We start from the raw sequence: 23,761 nt of genomic DNA on the forward strand, positions 1-23,761 counted from the left end.
TGTTGATGGGGAATGTAATAGAGTTAATGAGCGAAGCGCAGTGTATTCTATATGAACCAACGCGACCTAACCTGATTGACACTAATTTCTAGCTGTTTTTCTTATGATACATGACTGTGGAGTCTCCCCCCACGCCGTCGAAGCTGTGAGTCGTCGGTAGTCGGGCATCACGTGACCTTGAACGCTGACTTATGTAAGGAAGTCTACTGGTCAGCCAAATCAGAGCGACATTGGCATAGCAGCTCCCGACCTCACGCTCCACTGTCCAATCCTCCCAACGCCGCAACACCAATTCGAGCCAATTGATACCGCAAACATGCGAAGGACATTTCGCCTGCTCGCGGGCGTCAAGCCTGTTCGTTATCTCGAGCCCGGCACCCCGACGGGTCTCACGGGCCTTTGGACACACAACAGCCCGCGGTCGACGTTGCTGTACGTCTACGGCAACACCCTCGACAAGCTCCAGGCGATTCCCGAGTCTTCCCTATACCGCCAATCCGTCGAAGCCCTGACGAAGCACCGTCTTGCCCTTGTCGAAGCCACCGTACCTCCCGGATACGAGGAGTGGGAGAAGAAGGCCGAACAGATCGTCAAGGAGAAGCCTGAACAATTCCGCCTCGTCAGCGGTCGCGTTGACGGCAGCGGCGCTCGCACGGTCAAGCTCGGCAACAGGATGTTCGTCGTGGGCAAGCAGCACGAGGCCAAGGATGTTCGCTTGGAAGAGTGGGACGGTGAGAAGGACGAGGGTGGCACTATGGAGGGCCCGCGCACCGAGGCAGAGCGTCAAGACCACAAGTTGCTTGCCGAGCGCAAGGATGTAAACGACGTAGCCAAGGTTCAGTGGGAGTCTGAGCCGCAGTTGACGGCCGACCAGTACGTCTTGGGCAAATTGGTTTTTTGAGCATATTGGCGGAACTGACATGCTTGCGACTAGGATTGCTGAGCTGGAGAATAAGATTGGAGCTGGCCTCATTGAGGAGGTAATCCAGGTTGCCGAGGGTGAGCTGAAGCTCGTGGACACGATGATCCAGGCCAAGGTGTACGTCACTGATCCGTCCCGACATATCCAGCGTCGAACGTACTGACCAAAACGCTACTACAGGTGGGAGGACCTAGAGGAGAAGCCTGTCGAGGGGCAATGGACTTACTTTGAGCGGAAATAAGCCGAGCCGCTAGCCGCAGAAAACGTCTACCACATATAGACTGTGTATAATAGGCAACAATGATGACCAAGATCCATCGAAATGTTGCTTCTGTACAGGAAACCAACCATGTGAAGTCGGTCAATGAAGGCTGTTCTGGGCGGCAAAGCAAGACATCGAATGTGTTGCGCTGATGTTACGCGCACTGCCCTCCTGCCAAGACTAGCGATTGCCTTGGAGGTTGGAATAAGAAATGCGATTTACGCACTGGTTTGATGCTTGAAAGTCTGGGTCTATTCTGACAAGATGCAAACACCCTTTTGGTCGTGCGTTGGTAGCTCTGATAAAAACGTCAATGTCTGATTGACCTAGCTGGCCTCTAACGTAATCAAGCCTTTTCGCCGTCTTGAGAAGTTTTTACAAGTCTATGAAACTACCATGATTTTTTATTTTCTTTTTTTGCAGTCTCCCAATGACCAATGTCTCAGCTGTCGAGTGATTCCGTTGTGGCCTTGTCGTGTAGTTGTGCATAACAGGCTGGAGCCTGCTTGCTAAATCAGTAAATAGAGTTGATTTGGTCCCACCCCAGATTCCCACTGGCGCAAAGCCTCCATCAGAACTCCTCAACTTCACCCAATGAACGCAAGGAAAATCGACTTTGCCGCTGAGTGTGCTCCAACATTCGCACTTTCTTGGGACCAAGCATTCGCAAAAGCCTACACAGGGGGTATATTCAAAGCAACAGCCGCTGGCCGATCGTGTTCGTGGCCATGAGCCGGCCGCAATCCAGCCGCAAGAGGTCCGCCTCTGCCGTGTCCATCAGCGACAGCCATGACACCTACTACTCTCACCTACCTAGCGACTCAATCAACCCGCTCAGCCATACTCCATATATTCTCAGTCAACTCCGCCTCGCTGGTCTAGCGGAGACAGACCAGCCACCATCACGAGACCAGCCCAAATTCCCGCATCGTGCCTGGCAGGATCCAGATGCACCATCCAAACAGGGCGCTGCTGCCGCTGCCGTGGCGGAACAGCTAGAGAGTGACAGCGATAACGATGAGGAGGTAGAGCATGATGTTGGAAGTAGGCGCCGGCCACGGAAGAAAGACGAGAAAAGGGCCAAGTATTCATCGGAGAAACCGCACTTCAGGCCTCTTGTCAGGGCCATCTACTCGTTCCTGGATAAAGGGGACGTCGTCAATGCCAAGCGCGCTTTTGGCATCCTCGTGAGGTCCAGCGTGCACGGTAGACCGGTCGACATCAGACGCAACAATTACTGGGCTCTTGGCGCCGAGATACTCATGCGTGAAGGCGGCGTAGCCGCTACGGACGAGGGAAAGGAAGCGGAGGCTTATCCTGCCGGAAACATCCCACGGGTACGCGAGTACTTTCAGGACCTTATCCAACAATATCCGTACAACTTCAAGTGGCGTAGAGCCGTTTCTGCCATCGACTTCTGGCCCGCGCTGCTGAGTTACGAGGTTTATCAGGTGCACACGCAGCATGGGGCCTCGTTACGCAGGCTGGAGAAGGAAGCGGAGGACTGGGAGGATGACTCGTGGCAGGAAAACTCTCTGGGTGACAGTCAAGATGAAATGATGATGGACGATCCCGAGTACAAGGACGGGATCTCGCGCTGGCAGGCAGATTCGCGGGGCCGGCGGCTACGTCAGGCAAGAGACCAGATTAGGCTGCGCACGCTGGACGGCCTCAGAGAGATCGCTAGTCGTATGGACGACTTGCTCGAGGACCGGCCATATTCTACAAACCCTGAAATTCTGAGGTTGAGAGGGATGGTGTCTCTGCATATAGGAGACCTTCTCATCCCGGCGCGTGCTGAGGACGAGGGGCCCATGTCTGAAGCAAAAGCACGGCGCGAGGCAGAGAGGAATAACGCACGAAGCACCTTTCAAAAAATGGTCGAGCATGGCGGCCGGGCTGATGCCTTCGTCCAGCAAATGCTGGCGCTGGAAGAGGAAGACGACGGCCCTATACTGCCCATATTTTCGTCACTTCCCATCAGAGAGCATCGAGCAGATAGCTAAGCGATCGTTGATATTTCATCATTATTCCCTATCCGAGGTATCGATATCAACGCCGATCCAAACGGTGCATTTAGTCTACTGTCTTATGTCTCCCGTTTAGGTGCCCATCTTTGCAACAGCAAGGCAAAATTGGAGCTGCCCACAACAACACACCATTCTCCCCCTGGACTCCATGCCACCTGTCTACCAACAAACGATGACGCGCCGAAGTTCTCTATCTTGTGAGGCTTGAGTGGCACTTGCGGGTTCTCGACGTTGTACTTGGTATCCCACATCAAGAGCGTCTCTTTGTTGTACACATTGGCGAACGTGGGGATTTGCTCAAGATCTGACGGGTGTGCCTTGCCAGCCGCTTTGCGCTCTCTTACCGTGGGTTCAGCTTTGGCTCCACCATGCGTACGATGGACGACGGCTGTCAACCAACTCGGCCTTTCGGGGGGAGCATCAGGGTTCTTTTCTACTTTCTTGATGTAGTCATGGAAACCTGTGATTTGCTCAAAGTCCCAAAAGAAAATCTTCCCGTTGGCATTGCAGAAAGCGAGGACCGGGTGCTGGTCTGGGACGAAGTGCAGCTTGAACCGCATGAAAAATTGGGGACCACAGCCGGGAGTCGCGAACTCCATCAGACGGGTGTACGGTGCTGGACATTCGGCCGAGACGCCTGGGTTGAACGCGGACCGCGTCAAATTGGCCGGGTTGATGGTGGTGGGAGCCATGTCTTGCGACGGCCGTGGATCTTCCGAGGAGAAACCTTCAATCTTCCATAGAACGATGACATCGTCGTGGCAAGCGCGGGAGAGGATGTAATCACCAAAGAAGGCGACGCTGCTTGGCGTGAGTATTCGTGTTTACGTACGGTCACCACAAAGCACATACCAATCCACAAGACTGCTGTGTACTTCGGAAGTGGAAAAGTGAGGATAGTGGACCTCGACAGGACGATCTGTAGGCTCGGTCGGGAGGTCCGGCACAGTCCACTGTCTTCATGTTAGACAGTGAGAGAAGTATTGAACTAAATCCATGCTCACCAGGTTGATGATCTGGTCGTGACCGGCGGACAGGATGTAGCGGCCAGTATCATGCCAGGCCTTGAGAGGACGTTAACAACATCTTTCCTTGAGATGAAAATAGGAGACACTGACCAACGTGAGGAGGTTCCAGTAATGGCCTTCGCCGCCGAGAATGCATAGGCAAGGCTGTTTCTCATGTCTCGGGTCCAAGCTCCAGATGCGAACGGTTGTGTCGTCTGAGCAGGAGGCAACAATCAAGGGGTCTAACGGAGACGTGACGATGTCGCAAATGTCCTGATAGTTCGTATCAGCACGAGCACTTTTGGCAATATGTGGCACTCAAGATCAGGGTGATTGACCCCTCCATGGCCAACTAAACACTGAATCATGCGTTAGCAACAGACGTAAAGTTGTAGGTATCCCTGCGGGACGTACGTTGACAAGCTTTTTCTCAAAGATATCATAGATTTTGATCTTTGCATCCTCACCACCGTAACACAGAAGTGGCTTTCCGGTCACAACATCCTTAGTCCAGGTGCAGCAGTAGTTTCTTGCCTCGGGCTGCAGTCGAGTCAGTTATTTTGCTTTTGGGGGTGGATGGGTGGACCACTTGGGAGAACGCACATCATCATCGCGAATTATGCTGATGATTTCGCAAGGGTTTAAGTCATCTGCTGTTGCTGTGAGGCGGCAGATGACGATCTGAGGTGGCATCAAAAGTCAGAAGTGTACAGAAGCATTGGTTGAGGCAGAAGCTCAGGGGGGGCACTTACATGCTTCTTGCTGACAGCAGCAAAGACTGGCCTTGCATTCAGCGGCTGGTAGGGGCAGAATTTTACATCAAAAAATTCTGGGACAGGGTCATCCTCTGCAAGATAGCTGGTATCGTCGTCGAGGTGAACTGAGACTCTCAGCCTAGGGAAGTCGTAGGGAGTGGCAGTGACGGTGGGGGCCATTGCGGAATTGAACCGTAGACAGGTCGCGTTTTGGGGTGACCAGACAGTTGGAGAGATTGGATGAGGAAACTGGACAGCAGCGGCAGGCAGGCAGCGACCCGACAAGCGGCACCCAACCTCAAGCAGCTGTCAGCCTTGGAGGTAGTAGGTCTGTATATCCAGGGGGGATGAGACAAGAGACAGCGGTAGGCCGGAGCAGGAGCAGGAACAGGAGCAGGAGCGACCGAAGTCAGTTCAGTTGGTAGTAACAGGACTGGACGTGATGCAGACGGAGTGCAATTCGAGTGGATCTAGGTGCTGGGTCGAGCCGGAGGATACGGCCAGCGACACCGACCGAAGGCGGGTGGATGCGGGCACGTAAGGTCCAGTGTATCCGTACAACCTGGAGTACCTTACCTAGGTAGGTAGCTACCTCGTGCGACCTCAGGGTGGACAGGGACGGGACTGAGAGAGAACAAGAAGAAAACAGGCCGAAAGGGAGGTGAGACGGAGCAGACGCGTCGTAGGCAGTTGGTAGTTTGTAGACGGCAGCTGGCAGGCAGCAGGGCATCGTGAGCTAGGTACCTGAATGTATGTGTTTTTTTTTTTTTTTTTTTTTTTTTTTTTTTTTTTTTTTTTGGGAGTGGAGGCCGGCTGGCAGCACGCTCGCGGCTCCAGGTGGTGTCTTGAATCAGCGCCTGGTAGCGAGTGTACTGCATACTGCAGGTGAGGTGGGCTGCAGTCAGAGGAGTCGGCTGCTTTCATTCAAATTAGACAAAGTCTGGACTCCAACCCCCAACGCCTTGTGACGGCGATCGACCTTTGAGGGTTCCGGATTGACAGCCTGCCTTGTGCTCCGAGTGACCGCTTTTCTAGTGTGCCCCCCCCCCCGGGGTGGCAAAGCGAGCGGAACAAGCACGCAACTTTGGACCTGGTAAAACGGTTGACCACGTCCTCGACCACCAGACAGTGAGGGTCCTTGGAGAAGTTGTCCCGGATGCCCTCTCAGTATCTATCTACTTTGCAGCGACACGGACCCAAAACGGGGCCTGTCGAAGCAAGGTACGCATGCGCAGTAGGTAAGCTAGGTAGCGTCGGGTGGTCCGGTGCAGTTCGTCGGCCATTTCTCTAATTATCCCAGGGCTCAAGGCTCAAGGCTCAAGCCAGCAGCGGATGGATCTTCAGGGAAAGTGGGCCACGAGAAAACGTACATTTGAGGTTCCATTGGATGTACAGAACATTGTACATAACCTGTCAACCCACGCACGCACAAAGTACCCTCACTGTATGTACTCTGACTGACTGCCTGCCTGTGATAGAGCCCATTTCCCAGCAACAACTCATTCTACTTCAATCATGACTGTTGAATGTTTATGCATCAACAAGAAAAGAACAACCCCAAGATATGGCGGTCATCGGCAATCCGATGCCGCAAGCCACTTCCGGACATGCCTGGTTCAGCAACAGCTTCTGCCATCTTCCTCCGGCCCCGGCCACCGTGCCCGCCCAACGACACGCCCGTGTAACACGAGGTTCCTCGACCGCTCCTCTCTGTCTCTATCTCTCTATCTCTCTCTGTCCCTCCATCTCCCCTCGTCAACAACAATCAGGCTTCGCCTGGGACATCAATCGTTGCTACCCCCAATGTACGGACACCACGCGCAGCTTCTACTACCGTCCCACCGCCACGGGCATTGGGGATACGTCAGCCGGCATGTGAGAAATGACTGGATCGCCAAACACACAGACGTAAATTACCCCCTAAACTCCCCTCACATCCAATCGACGGGTCTCGATGCCAGACATCCTTCACTGGATATCAACATCGACCTCGCATCGCCCTCGCAACAATTCCATTATCACACAGCCTGCTCATAGCACGGCTGTTTATCCTCTGGATGGGATCCAGCCAGCCAGCTTGCCAGCGTCCACGGCAAGCGTTGCGCCGGAGCTCCACTGCCTGCCAATAAACCTGTCCCGTCATGGGTCGTCATTCGTGGAGCAGCACTGCAGCAGAGGCATGGTCATGGTTATGGCCATGGGCCGCCGTGACATCTCCATCTTCGTCGCACGAACCCTTTGCAACCCAGCCCGGCGCCCGGCGACCTGTCTAGATGCGGTTCACGTCACGAATGGACGCCAACAAGCCCCGATCAATCTCAATCTGGCGATCCACCATGGCGACCACGGTTTTGTGAAATCCCAATGGATCGAATGCTGGTGCATCAGTCTGGGAAATGCGACCCGAAAAGAGGATTGCTACGAGCTTAACGAGAAGCGTCGTTGCTAATCCAGGCATGATATTTTATTGCAGCCCCGAAGATGCCAGATACTACCAAACACCACATGCCTGAGCGTCAAGCAGATTCTCCCCAACTGGCATGCGCAACCGCCAAGCCATGGAGACGCATTGAAATGGTTGTAACTTGCTAAAATCACTCGTCTAATTCTAATTGCAACCCCGCGGCCTGTTGAGAAGAGCATCTTGCATCCGGATCACCGGTCTGCTCTAGCCCATTGGTCGCAGTTGTGCGCCGTCGACAGCGCCAGTCTGCAGCACTACGCCCTACCAACTAACGACTACCTCTCAACAGCGGGGAGGCACACTCTCAACGCGAAGGCAGGTATCACGGGTTGTAGTGTAATACGGATAAGCTGGCTCGAGTCGCTCGCTCGGGGACCCTGGCAGCAGATCCCAACTGGTGAACCAGGTTCTCATGTCTTCACAGCTGTCAACTGAAGACAGAACATGGAACTATGCCTAGCAGAGCATAGCGCAGCTTCTGCCCGAACGCTCAACCCACACGGACGCCAGTTTAGCCTTTTGCACTCCCGTTGACACGGATGACGGGCGGCCTGGCAAGGTGACGGCCCTGAAGGGCAAGCATCAGAGACGAGACCTTGGGGAAAGAAACGGGCTCTGGTGCCCTGCAATCTCTATCGGCTGTCAGTACAAATCAGGGCAAAGGGCCGTCTTCTCGCAAGCTCTTCCAGAAGAAGACAAGAGCTGTCCGCCATCCCCTGCGAGATCCCCAGACACCATGTCTGCTGTCGGTATCACGGACATGGGTATAAGGAAAATAGTGGGGAGCTCAAGGCACAGGGGCCGTCTGATGCTCATCGTTGTTGATGTTGACAATGGGGTTTTCAAGCTCGAGTAACAGATGACAGAGGACATTCTCTGGCCTCTGCTCTGTAAGGCATGTATGTACAAAGTAAAGTTCTGCAGCTCGTCAATTCCGCACTCGGCTAACGCAGGAGGGAAGAGAACGAGGCACTGAAGCTGCAAGGGGCGCAAAAGGACGGCGTCCACCGAGGTAAACCGGCACTGGGTCGCCTTGAACGCAGAACGCATTCCTAGTATTGCATGTCTCAACGGTTAGCCGGCGATATAATCGTGCCGCCTCGTTGCCTTCCTCCTAGCTCCCGTTTCTTCAACAATGGAAATCCAGAATCCGAGACCCTTCAAACGTTCGTCGTCTGCTACTGCGCTTGACCCATTGGTTTCGGAAAGCGACGCCAATCCTTCCTCCCTCCGTCCACCCATGCACACGCAGGTACCTGCGGCTGTCTCCAGCCATCCATGCCGCAAGCCGTACCATAGTAAAGACATGGTCCGGTTGGATGCCCCACCGGCAGCTGTTGACAGACAGACAGCCGCCGCACGTTCCGATGTGTCGATGCGCGCGAGCTGCCCGGGTGTGGCATCCGGGCATGCAACAAGGGCTACTGATGGGCATTCTGTTGCTCTTTTCCACCACATGTATAATGGCAAAGCAAGCCATGTCTCATTAGCTTGCCAACTCGGATCACCGGTCGACTTCGGTTGGGAAACGACATGGCACTATTCGTACTCTCCGAAAGACTGACATCAGGGCGAGCTATCGTGGGTGATATACCATGACAAGTCATGAACGTAGAGATTGGGACTTGTTGTGATTGACATGGAATGTCGGAAATCCCGGCGAACCAAGCACAGCTACCTATCTCACTTGCGGATGCGTGGCAGGCTGACTCTCGATAAAATACACGACCGACACAGGCAGGCTTTCTCGAGCGGGTTGACGAGGCAGAAGGCGAGGGTAAGGATGGCAGTCCAAAGCCCCCCACTGGCCCCCAGGCCAGGTCGCGAGGCGGAGTGTGTAACATTAATCAACCCTCGTGGGCTCAGCTATTTGAGGTTGTCAGGCTCGTCCTAGTGGGGGGACCTCATGTCCGGGGATACGTCCAATTGTCTTTCTAGAATGGAGACTGCGCATACGGTATCGAATGCCAAAGCCACCTACAATCTTCATTTCCGTCAACCTGCAAGTTGATTGACTTGGTATGGATCTTTGCGTGTCAAGATGGCGATTTGTTGTGGCTGTTGCGCGGCTTTCCAGCCCGATATGGGGCAAAGGGAAAAGAGGCAGCGCACATGACAAGCAGGGAATAGGCATATGCCCGTCTATATGAATTGTCTTGCCCCGCTGTCAACGTCAATTCAACGATTGTGTACTTTGTATCAGTAGTGGTGTGTCGCGGTGGACAACGGTGCGGACGATGCAGGGCCACCACAATGTGCTTGCACAACAGCTACATGCCTTACGCTACCACCGTAGGTAGGACATAAGGTATCTACCTGTACTTAACGAGATATAGAGCCCCCTTTCCCCTGCCGTTGGATAGTCGCGAGTACCGCTGAATAGGACGACAACCAGGGAAACATGTATTCATACACATTGCACAGTATTCACGAGGACTGTGGACAGACAGGTTGCTGGAGATGCAGCTCATCCGAAGACCTTGCTCGAACGTAAAGTAGCAAGGAGGAGCAGGAGCAGGAGCAGGAGCAGGAGCAGGAGCAGGAGCAGGACCAGGGGCAGGGGCAGGATGGGATACGGACGTACGCCGGGGGCCGAGTCCCTACGTAGCTGCGGGTTTAGAAACCGGCAAAACTAGGTAGCTACGTCGGGTCTGGATTTATTTCAAAAGTGTTGCGGTTCTTTTGTGTGTGTGTGTGTGTGTGTGTTGTTTTGTATTCGGAGACCTGCCAAACGCATATGGACGGATCGCAGGAGTCGCGGCTTGTCATAGTCGGATACCCTTGCTTAGCCAATGTCCTCTACGGCCTAGGGTAAGGTAAATGGACACATCCACATTCTGGACCGCTGCAAACTTCAGATGCCGGGGTTTGGGTCGGGGCCCCCCTGTCAGCGGGCTCTCCTCCCTGGACCCTGCCCTGCCTAGGTACCTACCTAAGGTGCCTACCTTACGTTACCTAGGTAGGTACCTACCTATCCGCTTCCGCGTTTTTTCGAACGGGAGCCGCTCGCTGCACCGCTGCGCCGATGAGATGCGCTGCGCTGCCGTGCCGTCACAGACGCAGTGGACGCCTCTCCCCGCCGCCGTCACCACAAGCCGGACGAGCTGTCATAAAAGATGCTCGCCGCTCCCACTGGCCGCACCGCACCGCACTACTCGAGCCTCTCTCTCTCTCTCTCTCTCTGTCTCTCTCTCTCTCTCTCCCTCCTCGCTCTCCCTTCATTGTCCTAGCTGCAATAAGGATACGGCACTATTAGGTGCCCTCCCCTCCTCTACTGCTGCTACGTCTTGAGTCCCGTCTACTCATGCTCAGCAATTGCAACAGCAACAAGAACAACAATAACAACAAGCTATCTTCTCGCCCCCAAACCAACCCCAACTCTTGCATATTGAAAAAACTCTACACATATATACCTACTTTTCGCTACTGCTACAAATCAAACCTCAGCCGAAGCCCCGCTAGCTCGCATCCAGCGTTCGTTCAACGTCGGTTGGATTACCTAGCTACCTTACTTCAACACCGTTCCCTCGACCTCCCCTCTTACGTCAGGGCCTCTGCTTGAACCTGCCGCCGCCGCCGCTGCAACGCTCATACCCCACCACTAGAGAAACAACGGTCTCACTTCCATCTCAACTGTCTTCTGCGTACCGTGACTACCTTACCTTTCTTTACTACTGGCGACCGCAACCTCCTCCTCGCCCGCATACGCACACGCACACGCACACGCACAACGCACAAGCACGAGCATAAGCATCACCTCAGCCAATCCTACCATCATCAGCCTAAGCTCCGACGGCATCGCGACCAGCCAGCCCAGCACTTCTGGCAAACGTCAGTTGCAGGCAGTGTGTGTGCAACAAATCCTGTCACTTCCAATTCATACTGTTTGAGTTCGTCCGTGCGACACATCTCTACAGGCCATCTTGCGGATACCAGCATCCTGGCCGCTCCGCTGTCCTGTCCTCGGCCGTTCTGGTCCAGGCAAGCCCAACATACTTTTGTCGGTACAGCTCGTGATACTGGCAACCTTTCGTCCCAAGGTGACAGCGCGATCTGTGTCCTACGCTAGTACCAACGCCATCTTGAGCAAAAGTCCACCTCAGCTCAGCTCAGCTCAGCTCGACTTTCTCGGACGACACAACCTCTCAGTTCGACGCACAACACCCGCCGTCGACTTTGTTTGGCGATTCCTTTCCCCATCCAGAAATCAAACCGAAGCCATTGGTGTCGTTTCTTGCGCCGACCTGTTGGCTAAAACAGAAAGGCGCCGTTTTTTCTCTGTCTTTGTTTCGAGTCTTTGGTTGTCATTTGGGGCTATACCCATACCCGCGGGAACCGTGCGGACAGGCGGAAGTAATATTGCGGCGTGCCCAAACATACAACCCCAGACCTTGTTCTCTGCCAGCAGGCCAACCGTCGTTAGCCATGGAGCAGACCTTCATGACCATCCACTCCACGGACCCTGATGCAGTTATCCTGTTCGTGTCCGACTCAGTCTTCGACATCCTGGGTTATAACCCCCAAGAGGTGCAGGGGAAATCATGCTTCGAGTTCTTCCACCCCGAGGAGGTGCCGTTCGCTCGCTCAATTCACAGTCGCGGGGTCCTGCTGGACAAGGCCGCCGTGCTTCACTATGTTCGCATCCAGGCCCGAAATGGCCAGTGGGTGAGTTGCGAGTGTTGCTTCACAGTCGTGCACGATGTCCTGGTCGCTTGCACCAGTATCTACCAACGAGGTGAAAGGAGTGAAAGTGGGTTATGCCTCCGTCTCCCATGTCCTCCTTCATTGCTAACCACCGTACTAGGGCGAGCCATCGAGGCACCCCAGATCCGTCGAATCTTCTCGTCCTCTCCTCGGGACCCTCGCTACCACATGCTCGAGCATTTGTCACCCAAGTTCAGGATGCCCCCAGTGGAGCGCGAGCCGCGCGCCGCTCTCATTCTCAACAGGTTCACCCGGACCCTGACTGTCATGTTCGCTACGAACGCCGTAGCCTCCATCCTTGGTGTCCGGCCGGACCAGATCAAAGATAAGAGCTTCTATGAATGCATTCAGGAGAACTGCCTTCCCGATGCCATCCGTTGCCTGGAAAGTGCCAAGGCCAACGACTCCATTGCCTACCTTCGATTTTGGTACAGAGACCCGCGTCGACCGGAGGATTTTGAGGATGAGGATGACGACGAGGAGCATAACAGTGGGAACTCCAGCGATTCTGAGGGTGGAGGCGTGCAGCTTGATGGCCGCATGGACGTTGACGACGAACCTGCCATCAAGCAAGAAGACACCGGTCGGCCCGACTTGTCAACCCACAGCTCTGCACAGACGGCAACCACGACGGCTTCCGGTTCGAGCAGCCGGACACAGCAGACCTCTGCAACGACCGCCCCGCCACTCGACGGGCCGGCACCTCGGAGGTCACCGCCTGCCGAGCCTCTGAGAAACCGGCGCCGTGAACCAATCCCAACATTCGAGCTCGAGGCCGTCGTGTCCTGCACGTCTGACGGGCTGGTTGTCGTGCTACGGAAAGCTCGCCCACCTATTCCGGCACCTCACCCACCCCTGGTCACGCCTACATACACCAACGGTCTTTTCGCCGCGCCATGGGGACATCATCCGATTCGGCCCCAAGGTCCCCAAGATATGCTCTACGCATTCAGGCCCCCTCTCATGCCACAGTATATGCCTCTGCGCGACAACGTCATGGCCATCGGCGGTCCTCCGGTGGATCATCTCATGAGCTCCATCCGAGACGTTGCCGTTTTCGCCTGGGCTCTCGTTGGTATCAACGGCAATCTTGCTACTTACACCCGTGGTTTACCTCGTGGCGAGGCACAGCCTGACGGACTTCCGGTGTGGGATCCGAGTGCTGGCGATATGTCCTACCTTGGACCGGAAAACCAGGCGGTTCATCGCTGGGCACAGTACGACGAGAAACACAAGAGTGGTTTCGGATCATCGTCCTCCGGATACCAACAGCCACAGGCGCAAGAAACATCGTCGAGTTATACTCATGCTCCCCAAATTGGCAGGAGCAACTACACATACTCCCAGCCTCCCCCGACATGGCCTGGGCTCCAGCCTGCGTACACGTCTGCGTATGATCAGTATGGCAGACCTAATCACAATCACCCCCCACATCATCCACAGCAGCATAGTGAGCACCAGCATTACCAACAGCAAGGGCAACACCAACAGCCTCCGGGCTCTCGAGCTGCATTGCAAGACCAGTCCTGGGGTGAGACCCCCCCACCTTACAATGGTGGCGGACATTCGAATGGAGACTCAAATCGGCACTCCAACAACGTTCCCACCACATCGGCTGGTCCAAACGATTCATCCCATGGCTATCGCTACTCCTGGCAGTAGACGGGCTACTTATTGGCACATCGGCGTTGGGGGCTGTGATTTGAGGTTGTGACTTGCGATCGGTCACAATCATTCACGACATAAATTGGTTTATAAGAATTACCGAAGATTGTAGCAGCAAAGGTTTAGGACGGATTGTTTGCAATTTGACAGCACATATGGCGAGGACGGCTTATGGCACCCCCGCATTTTACTAGAAATGCCGGCAGAGTGATAGATAGATACCCACGAGATGAAGCAGGCGAAGTCGTTTTTCAAATAATTGAGATGCTCGCGGGACATTGGCGAACGCTCGTCAGCTTGGAAAGCTGTGTGTACAACTAAGTTACGCGATAACTTGGAGCCGTGTAGCATGGTTACCATTCGCAGGCACCGAAAATTAGCGGAGGTCTTGTGTGTACATGGCACCCATTGCCACTAAATTATCATCTCCAGTGTGACAATTTAGTCGTCTCTGGTAAGCCGGTGCTGATCGGCATTTCCGGGCGGAGACCCACAGTGAAAGTCGGAACACTGTGGATGTCAGCGGCGGCTGGAACGGGGAAGTGGGTCGACCAGAGGCACAGCTATGCGCTTGTGATTGGTGAAGGGAGATGGTCGGGGAGCGGGTCTGTATAGTCCGACGCAAGGGACGGGGTCCGGGGAGCTTGGACCACTCGCTGGGCCTTTGAGGAAACCGTGGAGTCTTTTGAGAGTCGCAAGCTGCTACGTACGTCAGCTGGCCGACTTTCCCATCCCGTCCCATCTCTACTTCACGAAGCTGCAATTGACCCTTTCTTCGCCGAGGCCGACGCTCGAAGAAACTAATTGCAGCGTTTGACATCACGCGCATTCCTATCCACGCGCAACACCGCTACCTTGCTCCTCTAGTCACTGCAGCCAACAATGGCATCCACAGCCAGGCGAGACGACTATGCCAACCCTCCCTTGGCCGACGACGACCTGATCGATCCAGATGATGGTAAGCATTCATACCGCTTCTGATGCTGTGTTTAGCTCAGGCTGACCGTTGTGTTGGACAGCCGATCTTGATGACTTTGACGATCCCCTCGGCCACACGTCCTCCCGTCAGCCACTGACTGGCAACATCGGTTCCAGCTCTTCGTCGTCGCGACCTCTAAACGAGAATGCCTGGACCTCGCGGATACCTGGCGAAGACCGCGCCGCACCTCAAAACACAATCGATGAGTCGGTGTGGGACACCCTTCGTCGAGATCTCCTTGCCGTGTGGGCGAAAATGCGGGAGGTCCTCTACCCCAAGTATCTCCTTGGGGGGACCATGTTCGATGCCGATGGCCTCCGGGGCGCGTACGCGAACATTCGCGGGGCTGGCTTCGCTGGCGCTCGTGAAGAGATTACCGGGCTGGCAAATCGATTCATGGATTCGGAAGCTCTTCTGTCGGGCAACAATATGACGCCTGGTCTGCGTGACTGGGATCTCTGGGGACCCCTCATATTTTGCCTGTTGCTCAGTCTTCTTCTGAGCTTCAATGCGCGAGCAGATCAGAAGGACGTTGTCTTTAGCGGCGTGTTTGCCATGATTTGGGTCGGAGAGGCCGTGGTCACGTTGCAGATCAAGCTTCTTGGAGGAAGCATGTGAGTCGTCTCCTGGTAGCCTCTAGCAACCAGAAAATCCGTCTCCTGGCTGCGCTAACATGCAACTGCAGTTCATTCGCGCAGAGCGTCTGCATTATAGGATACACGCTGTTTCCCCTGGTCATCGCGGCGTTGCTCTCGGCGTTCGGTATTCCGACAGTCGCCCGTGTTCCCGTCTATCTCTTCTTGGTGGCGTGGTCGTTGGCTGCAGGAGTGAGTATTCTAGGTGGCAGCGGCGTCGTCAAGAACCGCGTCGGTATCGCGGTGTACCCGCTCTTTGTCTTCTATCTCGGCTTAGGCTGCCTTTGCTTCATCAGTTAGAGTGCAGGAGTCCCAGCAAACCACGGTCATCGCTCAGGAGGCCCCTCGCATCGACGACGAAAAGGACCGGGGCGTAGGTTGTATTCTTAGATATCCACGGTGTTGTATGAGTTAGCTTCGAGTAGTGGCCGTAGGCCAATGAGTGAGAATTCAGGAAGTGTCCTTGTTGTTACTCGCAAACCTAAGCCTGTCTTGCGGACAAACTATGAGAGAGAATTTCCCTTTGAGTGCGAAACCTCAAATTCAGGTTGTCTATGGCGTCATGTCGCCGTTCTGATGAGATATTCGACATAGAGATACTCTCTGCTGGTAGCTTTATATCAGAGCCTTCCGTGCCAGAGGCGCTGGGAGCGCCGTCGCCGCATGCGGCCACGGCATTTTCCGCCGACAGGCTGGGCATCGTGTTGCCCGTTTGGGAGTGCTATATCCCGGATCTTGCAGTGAAGCATCGAGGTCTGGTCAGTGCAAAATTAGCGAGCAATGTGAGGGTGGCGGCTGAGGCGGGGGGTGCTAGGGTGTTTTGGTGTGCCTCGCTGTCCAACTCAGCACTGTACGAATTTACCCCTCTCAGTCAGTCCCATCACCTCAAGTCACCCTCAAGGTTGACATGAACACACTGGACTTGACCGAGCTGGACTTGACCAGGCCGGAGACGCTAATGCGGGCCGCCATCGATCCAATTGAACCTGGGCTCTGTCGTCGACTTATCCGAACCAGGTGCACCGAATGATTGGGCCGATTGCCGTCTGCTCCAGGTCGGCCCCATCCAATTATTCCCAGCCAAGCTGAACCTCCAGAAACAGCGGACACTGCACCTCAGCTCACAGCTCACCTATGCCTTACGGAACCTACCTTACGGTACCTTACTGGCACTGCACCGTACTGTTGTCACCGCATCCGCATCCACAACCACATCCACACCCGCACACCCGCACACCTGCAACAACCGCACCGTAAACTCATCTACCGCCCAAGGCCATACCTGCGCAATCGCCGACAAAACGTGCAACTTCGACTTCTTGACCTGCAACCACTCGTCTCGAACCCTTGTTGTAGATAACCCTTGCGGTGGCCGAGACTCATTGTTTTGCTTGCACCTACGTATTCGCTGGCACCGTCACCTGCCACTCCATCGCTTGTCAACCACTGTCGCTTTTGGCTTTAGCATCTGCAAAGTCGGCAGAAACCGAGACCGACCCCAAAACCTCCTCTAAACCACCCACGACAGCGGGACAACCACGAACGACAACAACCAGCACACCGATTGACTACGAGGTTGTATCAAGCATTTCTTCAACATGGCCGACAACCCTCAGAGCGGTAGCCCAAAGTCGGATCCCATCGACGCCAAGGAGGATGCTGAGACCGCTGCTGCTCGCAAAGAGTTGAAGCATACGGCCATTTCAGAGAAGTCTGAGGGGGCCACCGGCGCGACGACGCCCCAACTGAGTGCAGGCGATGAGCAAAAGGAGCAAGTCTCGTCACCCAAGAAGAAACAGAAGAGGGCCCACGACCAGCTAGACGACGAGGACAGAGACGCTGAGGAGGCGGACAGCAAGAGCGTAGCGTCAAGCGATTCTGCCAAGGACAGGGCTTCGCGACTGGAACCCGAGAAGAAGAGGCACAGAGATGGAGTGACTGTTGACGCCGCCGCCGACTCTTCTGTACGTTTCCTCCTCCAAATTTCCTACGTGCCGGTATGTTTGCCTTTGCTCTATCGTGCTGACCTGCCTTTGCCGCCAAACAGGTAACATCGCCCGTCACCGCCGAAACGAAAACGCCGAACAGCATTTCCACCACGACCGAGGCCACGTCCGCAGCAGCAGAAAATTCTGCCAAGGAGGAGAAGCAGGGGACATCGGCTGCCGCTTTTGCCAGTTCTGGCTTCGCCAAGCTGGCCGCATCAAGTGCGTCCCCGTTTGGCTCTTTGGGAGACTCTACAAAAGGCAGCGTTTTTGGCGGATCAACGTCCTCAGCATCGCCATTTGGCTCCCTGTCGCCGTCCAAGCCCGCTGCGGCTCCTATTGCCGCACCGACATTGAGTTTTGGAGGCGCTGGCGCCGCCTCATCGCCGTTCGCCAGCGTTAAGACCGCCGGCGCAAACGGTTTTGGTTCGGCATTCGGCAGTGGCTTCGGCAGCGCACTGTCGGGCAAACCCTTGACGAGCTTTGCCAAGGCAGGAGAGTCTTCCTTCAAAAGCGAGAAGCCTGCCAAACCCTTTGGCGCACCGGAAAGCGACGTGGAAGACGGAAGCGGCGATGACGCTGACGGCGATGATGGATCTGCTTCAGAGTCCGGTGACAAGGAGGAAAAGGAGGAGTCTGACAAGGAAGAATCCAAGGCTGGTGATGATAAGAAGCGCACCAAGCTGCAGAAGAGTTAGCGGCACGTATCTTGCTTGGCTTTTAACTTTGCTAACCGTCCACAGTCACTGTCGATGATGGCGAGGCCGGCGAGGCTACGATAATTCAGGTCAGAGCCAAGATGTTCTATCTGGAGAAGGAGGTTGGTTGGAAGGAGCGTGGCTCCGGTATGCTGAAGATCAACGTCCCTGAAGCTTGCGTTTCGTTTGATGACTCAGGCCTTCCCATTCCCGGTTCTTTTGATGCATCGGGCCTGGAGAACGACGAGGATCCAGAGGCTGGCAACGGCACGGCCCATAAGGTTGCCCGTCTGATCATGAGACAAGATCAGACACACAGGATACTTCTCAACACAGTTATCTTGCCTGCTATGAAGTTCCAGGAGAAGACGTCTCTCAAGTCCGTTGGAGTCATGTTCACCGCATTCGAGGGTGAAGAAGCGAAGCCCGTCAGCGTTCACATGAGGGTAAGGATATCTCCGACACTCGATACCGAATCAAGTACTGACATACCAATCGCAGATGAGTGCAGCCAGCGCCAAATCGTTCCTCAGTGAGGTTGGCATGGTTCAAAGAGAACTGTCGAGCAATTGAGCATCATATTTCTCAGCTGTGGATAAGTTAATGGCCATAGACCGAGCTGGTGACCATGTGGACTTGCTCGATGATTCCCATCGAGCGCACAAGACCTTCAAATGGTCGACTGGTGGCGGAAGTATTCCTGGTTATTGGGGGCCAGGCGGGGAAGGCAGAGACATACAGTCGGCGGCACGGCAATCATTTTTGTAGGAGTCCTCTGACCATCCGGATTCGGGACGCTGTCCTGTCATGATACCAGGAAACCAGTGTCCTTTGGTACACTTTAGATATCAATCAACCGCAGTAACACAACTATTCGGGGATTGCCCTTAATAATTACTCTACTCTTACGAAGCAGAAGGAAGAATTCTTTGCTGAAAAGCATGAGCCGACGCGGTGGGAGCTCGGTCCACGTGACTAGGTGTGGATTACGTGACGCAGACGACTCTTTCATCTTCCACGCCAGTGGCGTCTCGCGTTCCCTCAGGTCCTGCTGCCTCTTTTGCAGAACATGGTGCAGAAACATGTGATTTCTGTACTTTGAGTCTGATGCAAATCGGACACATAGTTTACCGCCAGCATCTACATCCACTTCCTCATGTTAGCTGATGGCTAGCCGCGCAGAGGCCGCTTTGGGCTCCTCCAAGTCAGTAGCCATGCAAAGCGGGACAGAGGCAGTCGTGCAAAAGGCCCGAGGGAAGCGGAAGAGAAAGGACAATCAAGGAGGGATTGCCGACAGCAGAAACGGAGAAGATTCTTCGGCAGGCGGCCAGCTCGGCAATGACGATACCTCGGACAGCCAGAAAAGTACCAATGCCCGGAAACGAACCGCGCCGAAGAAGACTGCCTCCGCTCTAAATCGGACGGAGAGCGCCGCATCTTCGGTTACATGCAACGTTGACTGGCCAGACTCCTTCAAAGCACTGGAGAAGACACATCGCGCTCTCAACTTAGTGTTTACTTTCTGCTGTACGCGCAAGCACCTTGCCACGACCTTTGAGACGATCAGATCTGCAGTTGAATCGCACACCAAAAAAGTATTAACAATCGAGGATGTCGCATCTATCGCAGCTGTGCGGCCAGAAGGCGTCAACTTTGCCTACGTTGACGAGATCATGTTGCAAACCGAGGTCAGAGGGGCGGAGCGCGACGTGACATTCAAGGCGGGACGGGACTTTCGCTCTCAAGCACCTGCTCCCGATGCTTCCGTTGGCGGAATATCTGGCCTTGAGAAGCTAGACCAACACCCCGATGAGCGCGTCGAAGGGGGAAAAGAAGTGCTGTACTTCGAATTTGTGGATGGTGACCTGAAGCGACAAGTCAAGGACAAGAAGACGGGCGAAATCACCAAGCCAAACAGGAAATTGAGGGAAGAGACCCTGAAAATACCCGTTTACAGCCAGAAGCAGATGACGAATCTCATCGAGAGAAGGAATCAGAAGTTCATTGACGCAATGAACGTATTCATCAACCAATGTATCTCGGACAATCTCGACCCCGAGCAGGCTCTGTCCAAGGCAGCAGAGGCCTTTATACCAGTGCCGACCGCCCCGGAGGATCCGCCCGAAAAGAGTCTTGGAGCGTTGCCCGAATCGATACCTACGGAACGGAAGAGCATTCCTGAAATCGTGCAGGAGCTGAAAGACAGCCCGTGGTACACAGGACAGATTGTACCTGATGGTCACCGCGTGTTTGAGCCTCAGGAGGCCGTCTATGGAGATCTTAACTTTCTCCTCAGTCAGGATTTGGTCAATGCCTTGTACAATGCTAAAGGGATCACACAATTCTTCGCCCACCAAGCGGAAGCGATTAACGGTCTGTTGGAGGGCCAGCATGTAGTTGTTGCCACTTCCACGAGCTCAGGAAAGTCTCTCATCTACCAGCTTCCGGTTATACACGCTCTAGAAAAGGACTACCACACGCGAGCAATGTACATCTTCCCAACGAAAGCGTTAGCCCAGGATCAAAAGAGGAGCCTGAGGGAGATGCTGAGCTATATGCCAGGGATGGAAGATGTGCTCGTGGAAACTTTTGATGGAGATACGCCCATGAAAGAACGAAATGCGATCCGAGACGAAGCAAGGATCATCTTCACCAACCCAGACATGCTGCACATAACGATTTTGCCACAGGAAGAGAGATGGAGAACGTTCTTGAAGAACCTGAAATACGTCGTCGTCGATGAGTTGCACTACTATAACGGACAGATGGGATCTCATGTGTCTTTCATCATGAGAAGGCTGCGACGAATTTGTGCCGCGGTGGGAAACCGCCACGTCAAGTTCATTTCATGTTCGGCGACCGTCGCCAACCCCAAGCAGCACTTCAAAACAATATTCGGTATTGAGAATGTGAGGCTGGTCGACTTCGACGGTTCTCCATCGGGCAAGCCCCCATCGCCTGAACCTTTGAATAATCAAATGTGACTAACGTTACTAGGTCGAAAGGAGTTTTTGTGCTGGAACACTCCATACCGAGACCCAGGCGATCCAGCTAGTGGACGAGGCGATGCCATGTTCGAATGTGCGCGCCTCTTTTGTCAGCTGATGCTGAGAGGCGTACGAATCATCGCCTTCACCAGGGTAAGAGAGCAGTGCGAGAAGCTAGTAACCGCTGTGCAGCAAGAATTAGAATCTATTGGGCGGCCGGAGTGTGTCAATAGGGTCATGGGCTACAGGGGAGGCTATACGGCCCAGGATAGACGCAGGATCGAGTCGGAGATGTTTGAGGGAAAGCTGCTTGGAATCGTTGCCACTACAGCTCTGGAGCTCGGTATCGATATTGGCACACTAGACTGCGTGTTGACATGGGGCTTCCCGTACACAATCGCCAACCTACGACAGCAGAGTGGACGAGCCGGACGAAGAAACAAAGACTCGCTCTCCGTCCTAGTGGGAGATTGCTTCCCCACTGACCAGCATTACATGCAGAATCCCGACGAACTCTTTACCAAGCCCAATTGCGAGCTGCAGGTTGACCTTGAAAACATGCTGGTACGAGAGGGCCACATCCAATGTGCTGCTTACGAGATGCCTGTAAGGCCTGTGGAGGATGCCGAATACTTTGGTCAAGATCTTCCCCAAATCTGCGAAGAACGTTTGCTCAGGGACGCCATGGGCTTTTATCATTGCCACGATCGATTCCGGCCCATTCCGTCGAGGTTTGTTGCCATCCGCGACACGGAAGACGATCATTTCGCAATCATCGACATTACTCATGGCAAGAACGAAGTCTTGGAGGAACTGGAGGCTTCAAGGGCCACGTTCACGATCTACGATGGCGCCATCTTCCTGCATCAGGGAAGCAAGTACCTCGTCCGGGATTTTCAGCCAGAAAAGATGATGGCACGAGTGGAACGGGTCAAGGTTGAGTGGACCACGACGCAACGAGACTTCACCGACATAGACCCCATCGAGACAGAAGCGATCCGGCGAATATCCGGATCTTTGTCGAAGGCTTTTTACGGCACGATCAAGATCCAGCAGAATGTATACGGATTCTTCAAAGTCGACAAGAAGAAACGTGTTCTGGACGCTGTTCATGTGGACAACCCTCCCGTCATTCGATATGGGAAGGGGATGTGGTTGGACATACCGAAAAAGGCGCTGCAGATCCTGGCCGACAGACGACTACACATTGCCGCGTCCATTCACGCGGCAGAGCATGCCATTTTGAGTCTCATGCCCAACTTTGTGATTAGTCTGCCCGGCGACGTGCGGACCGAGTGCAAGGTGGCGCTCAAGGAGTTCGCCAAGAAGGAGTCGCAGAGGAAGCGGCCAGGTCGACTGACGTTTTACGACGCAAAGGGCGGTGCCAGCGGCTCGGGGATCAGCACCAAGGCTTTCGAACACATTGACCACCTTCTGCAGCAAGCACTTAAACGAGTCGAGGAATGTTACTGCGAGAGTGGCTGCATTGAGTGCGTGGCCTCGGAGCTCTGCAAGGAGAACGATGTCATGAGCAAGGCGGGCAGCCAGGTCATTCTGAAAGCCATCTTGAACATGGAGATTGATGTAGAGGCTCTGCCAATGGGCCCCGAGGAGCAGTGTCCGGCGGGGTTAGAGACAGTGATTGTGGCCCAGCCTGTGCCACCCAAAGACCGGAATAACCTGAGGCTTATTGACATCAAGGAGGAAGAGTTCGAGGACCAGGACACGGTGCTTTGGGAGGACGCAGAGGTGTGGACAGGCGACGAGTGAGTTAGTCGAAGAATGGGGATGATTCCATAGTTTCCAATCTCACATACATCCGCTTGCGAGACCTTTCCGGATAAAGAAGCAGCAAACATATGGATTGTCTGGTGAAGAGTGGACGAAAAAAGCTTTTGCCAAGGGTGCCTGGATGGGATGGTCCGGTTCCCTCTGGGGAATCGGAGTGGGGATTTTTTTTTAGCTGATGCCCGGTGCAGTGTCGCAGCCTCTGGGCACTGGGCGCTCATGGCATATCCACATGGCCGGTTCTTGGTGGCTTCTTGGGCGAAGCTTGGTTTCTTCCGGGACAGTGCTAGCTCTGGTGTTAATTCTCGGAACGTCCAACGTTATAGGCTGGGTCCCTGGCTGTAGCGGTTTCTCATCCCGTTCTGCGTGCTGGTGCCCGTGCCTGGCTGCCTCCCTCAGAACGTTCATGTTTTGCTGCTCGTTTTGCACTCGCGGACTGAGGCGTGGATCTGGGATGATGTCTGTAGCACCTCGTCGCAATCAGGCCGCATTGATTCATCACGCCCGCCGCGTCCATCGCATGACTTTGCCCAGATGCCAGAAGCCTCGGCACCCGCGGGGCGTGCTATGTGTGTGCGAGCAGCACGCGTTGTGTGGCTGCTGTCAGATTGCAATGGCAAAAAGTACGACTTGTCAGAATGGGTCATCATCGGCCGCCAAGACAGTTGTTTTGGCTTGATGTGGCTGGACATGGGAGGACGTTGAGATTGGGGTCGGCGAGGTGAAGAGGACGACCTCATCATCGGCCAGCTCAAAAGGTCGCATTTGGGAGGAAATGTCCCGTCCTGCAGGGGTACAGCACAGCGCCCAGTGACGTCGTTTAGGCTTGGCGGCTTATCTGCACCACCTTACCGCAAGGGCCTTGAGACCCTTTGCCGCC

General features: G+C 54.5%; 9 protein-coding genes across 9 annotated transcripts; 8 read left to right on the forward strand and 1 right to left on the reverse strand.

The window, feature by feature from the left end:
- Positions 1 to 316: 316 nt before the first annotated feature.
- CGGC5_v003783 (NADH-ubiquinone oxidoreductase 29.9 kDa subunit) lies at positions 317 to 1,163 on the forward strand (the record flags this gene model as incomplete). Its single annotated transcript, XM_032027059.1, has 3 exons — positions 317 to 873; positions 935 to 1,039; positions 1,103 to 1,163. The coding sequence occupies 3 exons, from the start codon at positions 317 to 319 to the stop codon at positions 1,161 to 1,163; spliced, it is 723 nt and encodes a 240-aa protein (XP_031876553.1).
- Positions 1,164 to 1,912: 749 nt separating this feature from the next.
- Positions 1,913 to 3,190, forward strand: CGGC5_v003784 (uncharacterized protein; the record flags this gene model as incomplete). The annotated part of the gene is made up of 1 exon (XM_032027060.1): positions 1,913 to 3,190. The coding sequence occupies one exon, from the start codon at positions 1,913 to 1,915 to the stop codon at positions 3,188 to 3,190; it is 1,278 nt and encodes a 425-aa protein (XP_031876546.1).
- Positions 3,191 to 3,273: 83 nt separating this feature from the next.
- eed-b (Polycomb protein eed-B) lies at positions 3,274 to 5,156 on the reverse strand (the record flags this gene model as incomplete). Its single annotated transcript, XM_032027061.1, has 8 exons — positions 3,274 to 4,015; positions 4,067 to 4,167; positions 4,219 to 4,278; positions 4,333 to 4,494; positions 4,560 to 4,580; positions 4,636 to 4,761; positions 4,825 to 4,902; positions 4,974 to 5,156. The coding sequence occupies 8 exons, from the start codon at positions 5,154 to 5,156 to the stop codon at positions 3,274 to 3,276; spliced, it is 1,473 nt and encodes a 490-aa protein (XP_031876547.1).
- A 976-nt stretch (positions 5,157 to 6,132) lies between these two features.
- CGGC5_v003786 (uncharacterized protein) lies at positions 6,133 to 6,502 on the forward strand (the record flags this gene model as incomplete). The annotated part of the gene is made up of 3 exons (XM_066151183.1): positions 6,133 to 6,214; positions 6,277 to 6,377; positions 6,455 to 6,502. 3 exons carry the CDS (start codon positions 6,133 to 6,135, stop codon positions 6,500 to 6,502), a joined length of 231 nt encoding a protein of 76 aa, XP_066009477.1.
- Positions 6,503 to 11,865: 5,363 nt separating this feature from the next.
- CGGC5_v003787 (uncharacterized protein) lies at positions 11,866 to 13,806 on the forward strand (the record flags this gene model as incomplete). The annotated part of the gene is made up of 2 exons (XM_032027063.2): positions 11,866 to 12,190; positions 12,245 to 13,806. 2 exons carry the CDS (start codon positions 11,866 to 11,868, stop codon positions 13,804 to 13,806), a joined length of 1,887 nt encoding a protein of 628 aa, XP_031876523.2.
- Positions 13,807 to 14,691: 885 nt separating this feature from the next.
- CGGC5_v003788 (Protein YIP4) lies at positions 14,692 to 15,723 on the forward strand (the record flags this gene model as incomplete). Its single annotated transcript, XM_032027064.1, has 3 exons — positions 14,692 to 14,767; positions 14,829 to 15,402; positions 15,474 to 15,723. 3 exons carry the CDS (start codon positions 14,692 to 14,694, stop codon positions 15,721 to 15,723), a joined length of 900 nt encoding a protein of 299 aa, XP_031876530.1.
- Positions 15,724 to 17,021: 1,298 nt separating this feature from the next.
- Positions 17,022 to 18,679, forward strand: NUP56 (Nucleoporin NUP56; the record flags this gene model as incomplete). Its single annotated transcript, XM_066151184.1, has 4 exons — positions 17,022 to 17,387; positions 17,471 to 18,101; positions 18,152 to 18,552; positions 18,608 to 18,679. The coding sequence occupies 4 exons, from the start codon at positions 17,022 to 17,024 to the stop codon at positions 18,677 to 18,679; spliced, it is 1,470 nt and encodes a 489-aa protein (XP_066009479.1).
- Positions 18,680 to 19,320: 641 nt separating this feature from the next.
- Positions 19,321 to 21,090, forward strand: hrq1-0 (ATP-dependent helicase hrq1; the record flags this gene model as incomplete). The annotated part of the gene is made up of 1 exon (XM_032022639.2): positions 19,321 to 21,090. One exon carries the CDS (start codon positions 19,321 to 19,323, stop codon positions 21,088 to 21,090), a length of 1,770 nt encoding a protein of 589 aa, XP_031880560.2.
- Positions 21,091 to 21,330: 240 nt separating this feature from the next.
- Positions 21,331 to 22,863, forward strand: HRQ1-1 (ATP-dependent helicase HRQ1; the record flags this gene model as incomplete). Its single annotated transcript, XM_066151185.1, has 1 exon — positions 21,331 to 22,863. The coding sequence occupies one exon, from the start codon at positions 21,331 to 21,333 to the stop codon at positions 22,861 to 22,863; it is 1,533 nt and encodes a 510-aa protein (XP_066009314.1).
- Between the last annotated feature and the right edge of the window lie 898 nt (positions 22,864 to 23,761).

The sequence above is a fragment of the Colletotrichum fructicola genome (assembly GCF_000319635.2).
Source record: "Colletotrichum fructicola Nara gc5 chromosome Unknown KSG_Nara_v1_contig02, whole genome shotgun sequence".
NCBI classification, from domain to species: domain Eukaryota; kingdom Fungi; phylum Ascomycota; class Sordariomycetes; order Glomerellales; family Glomerellaceae; genus Colletotrichum; species Colletotrichum fructicola.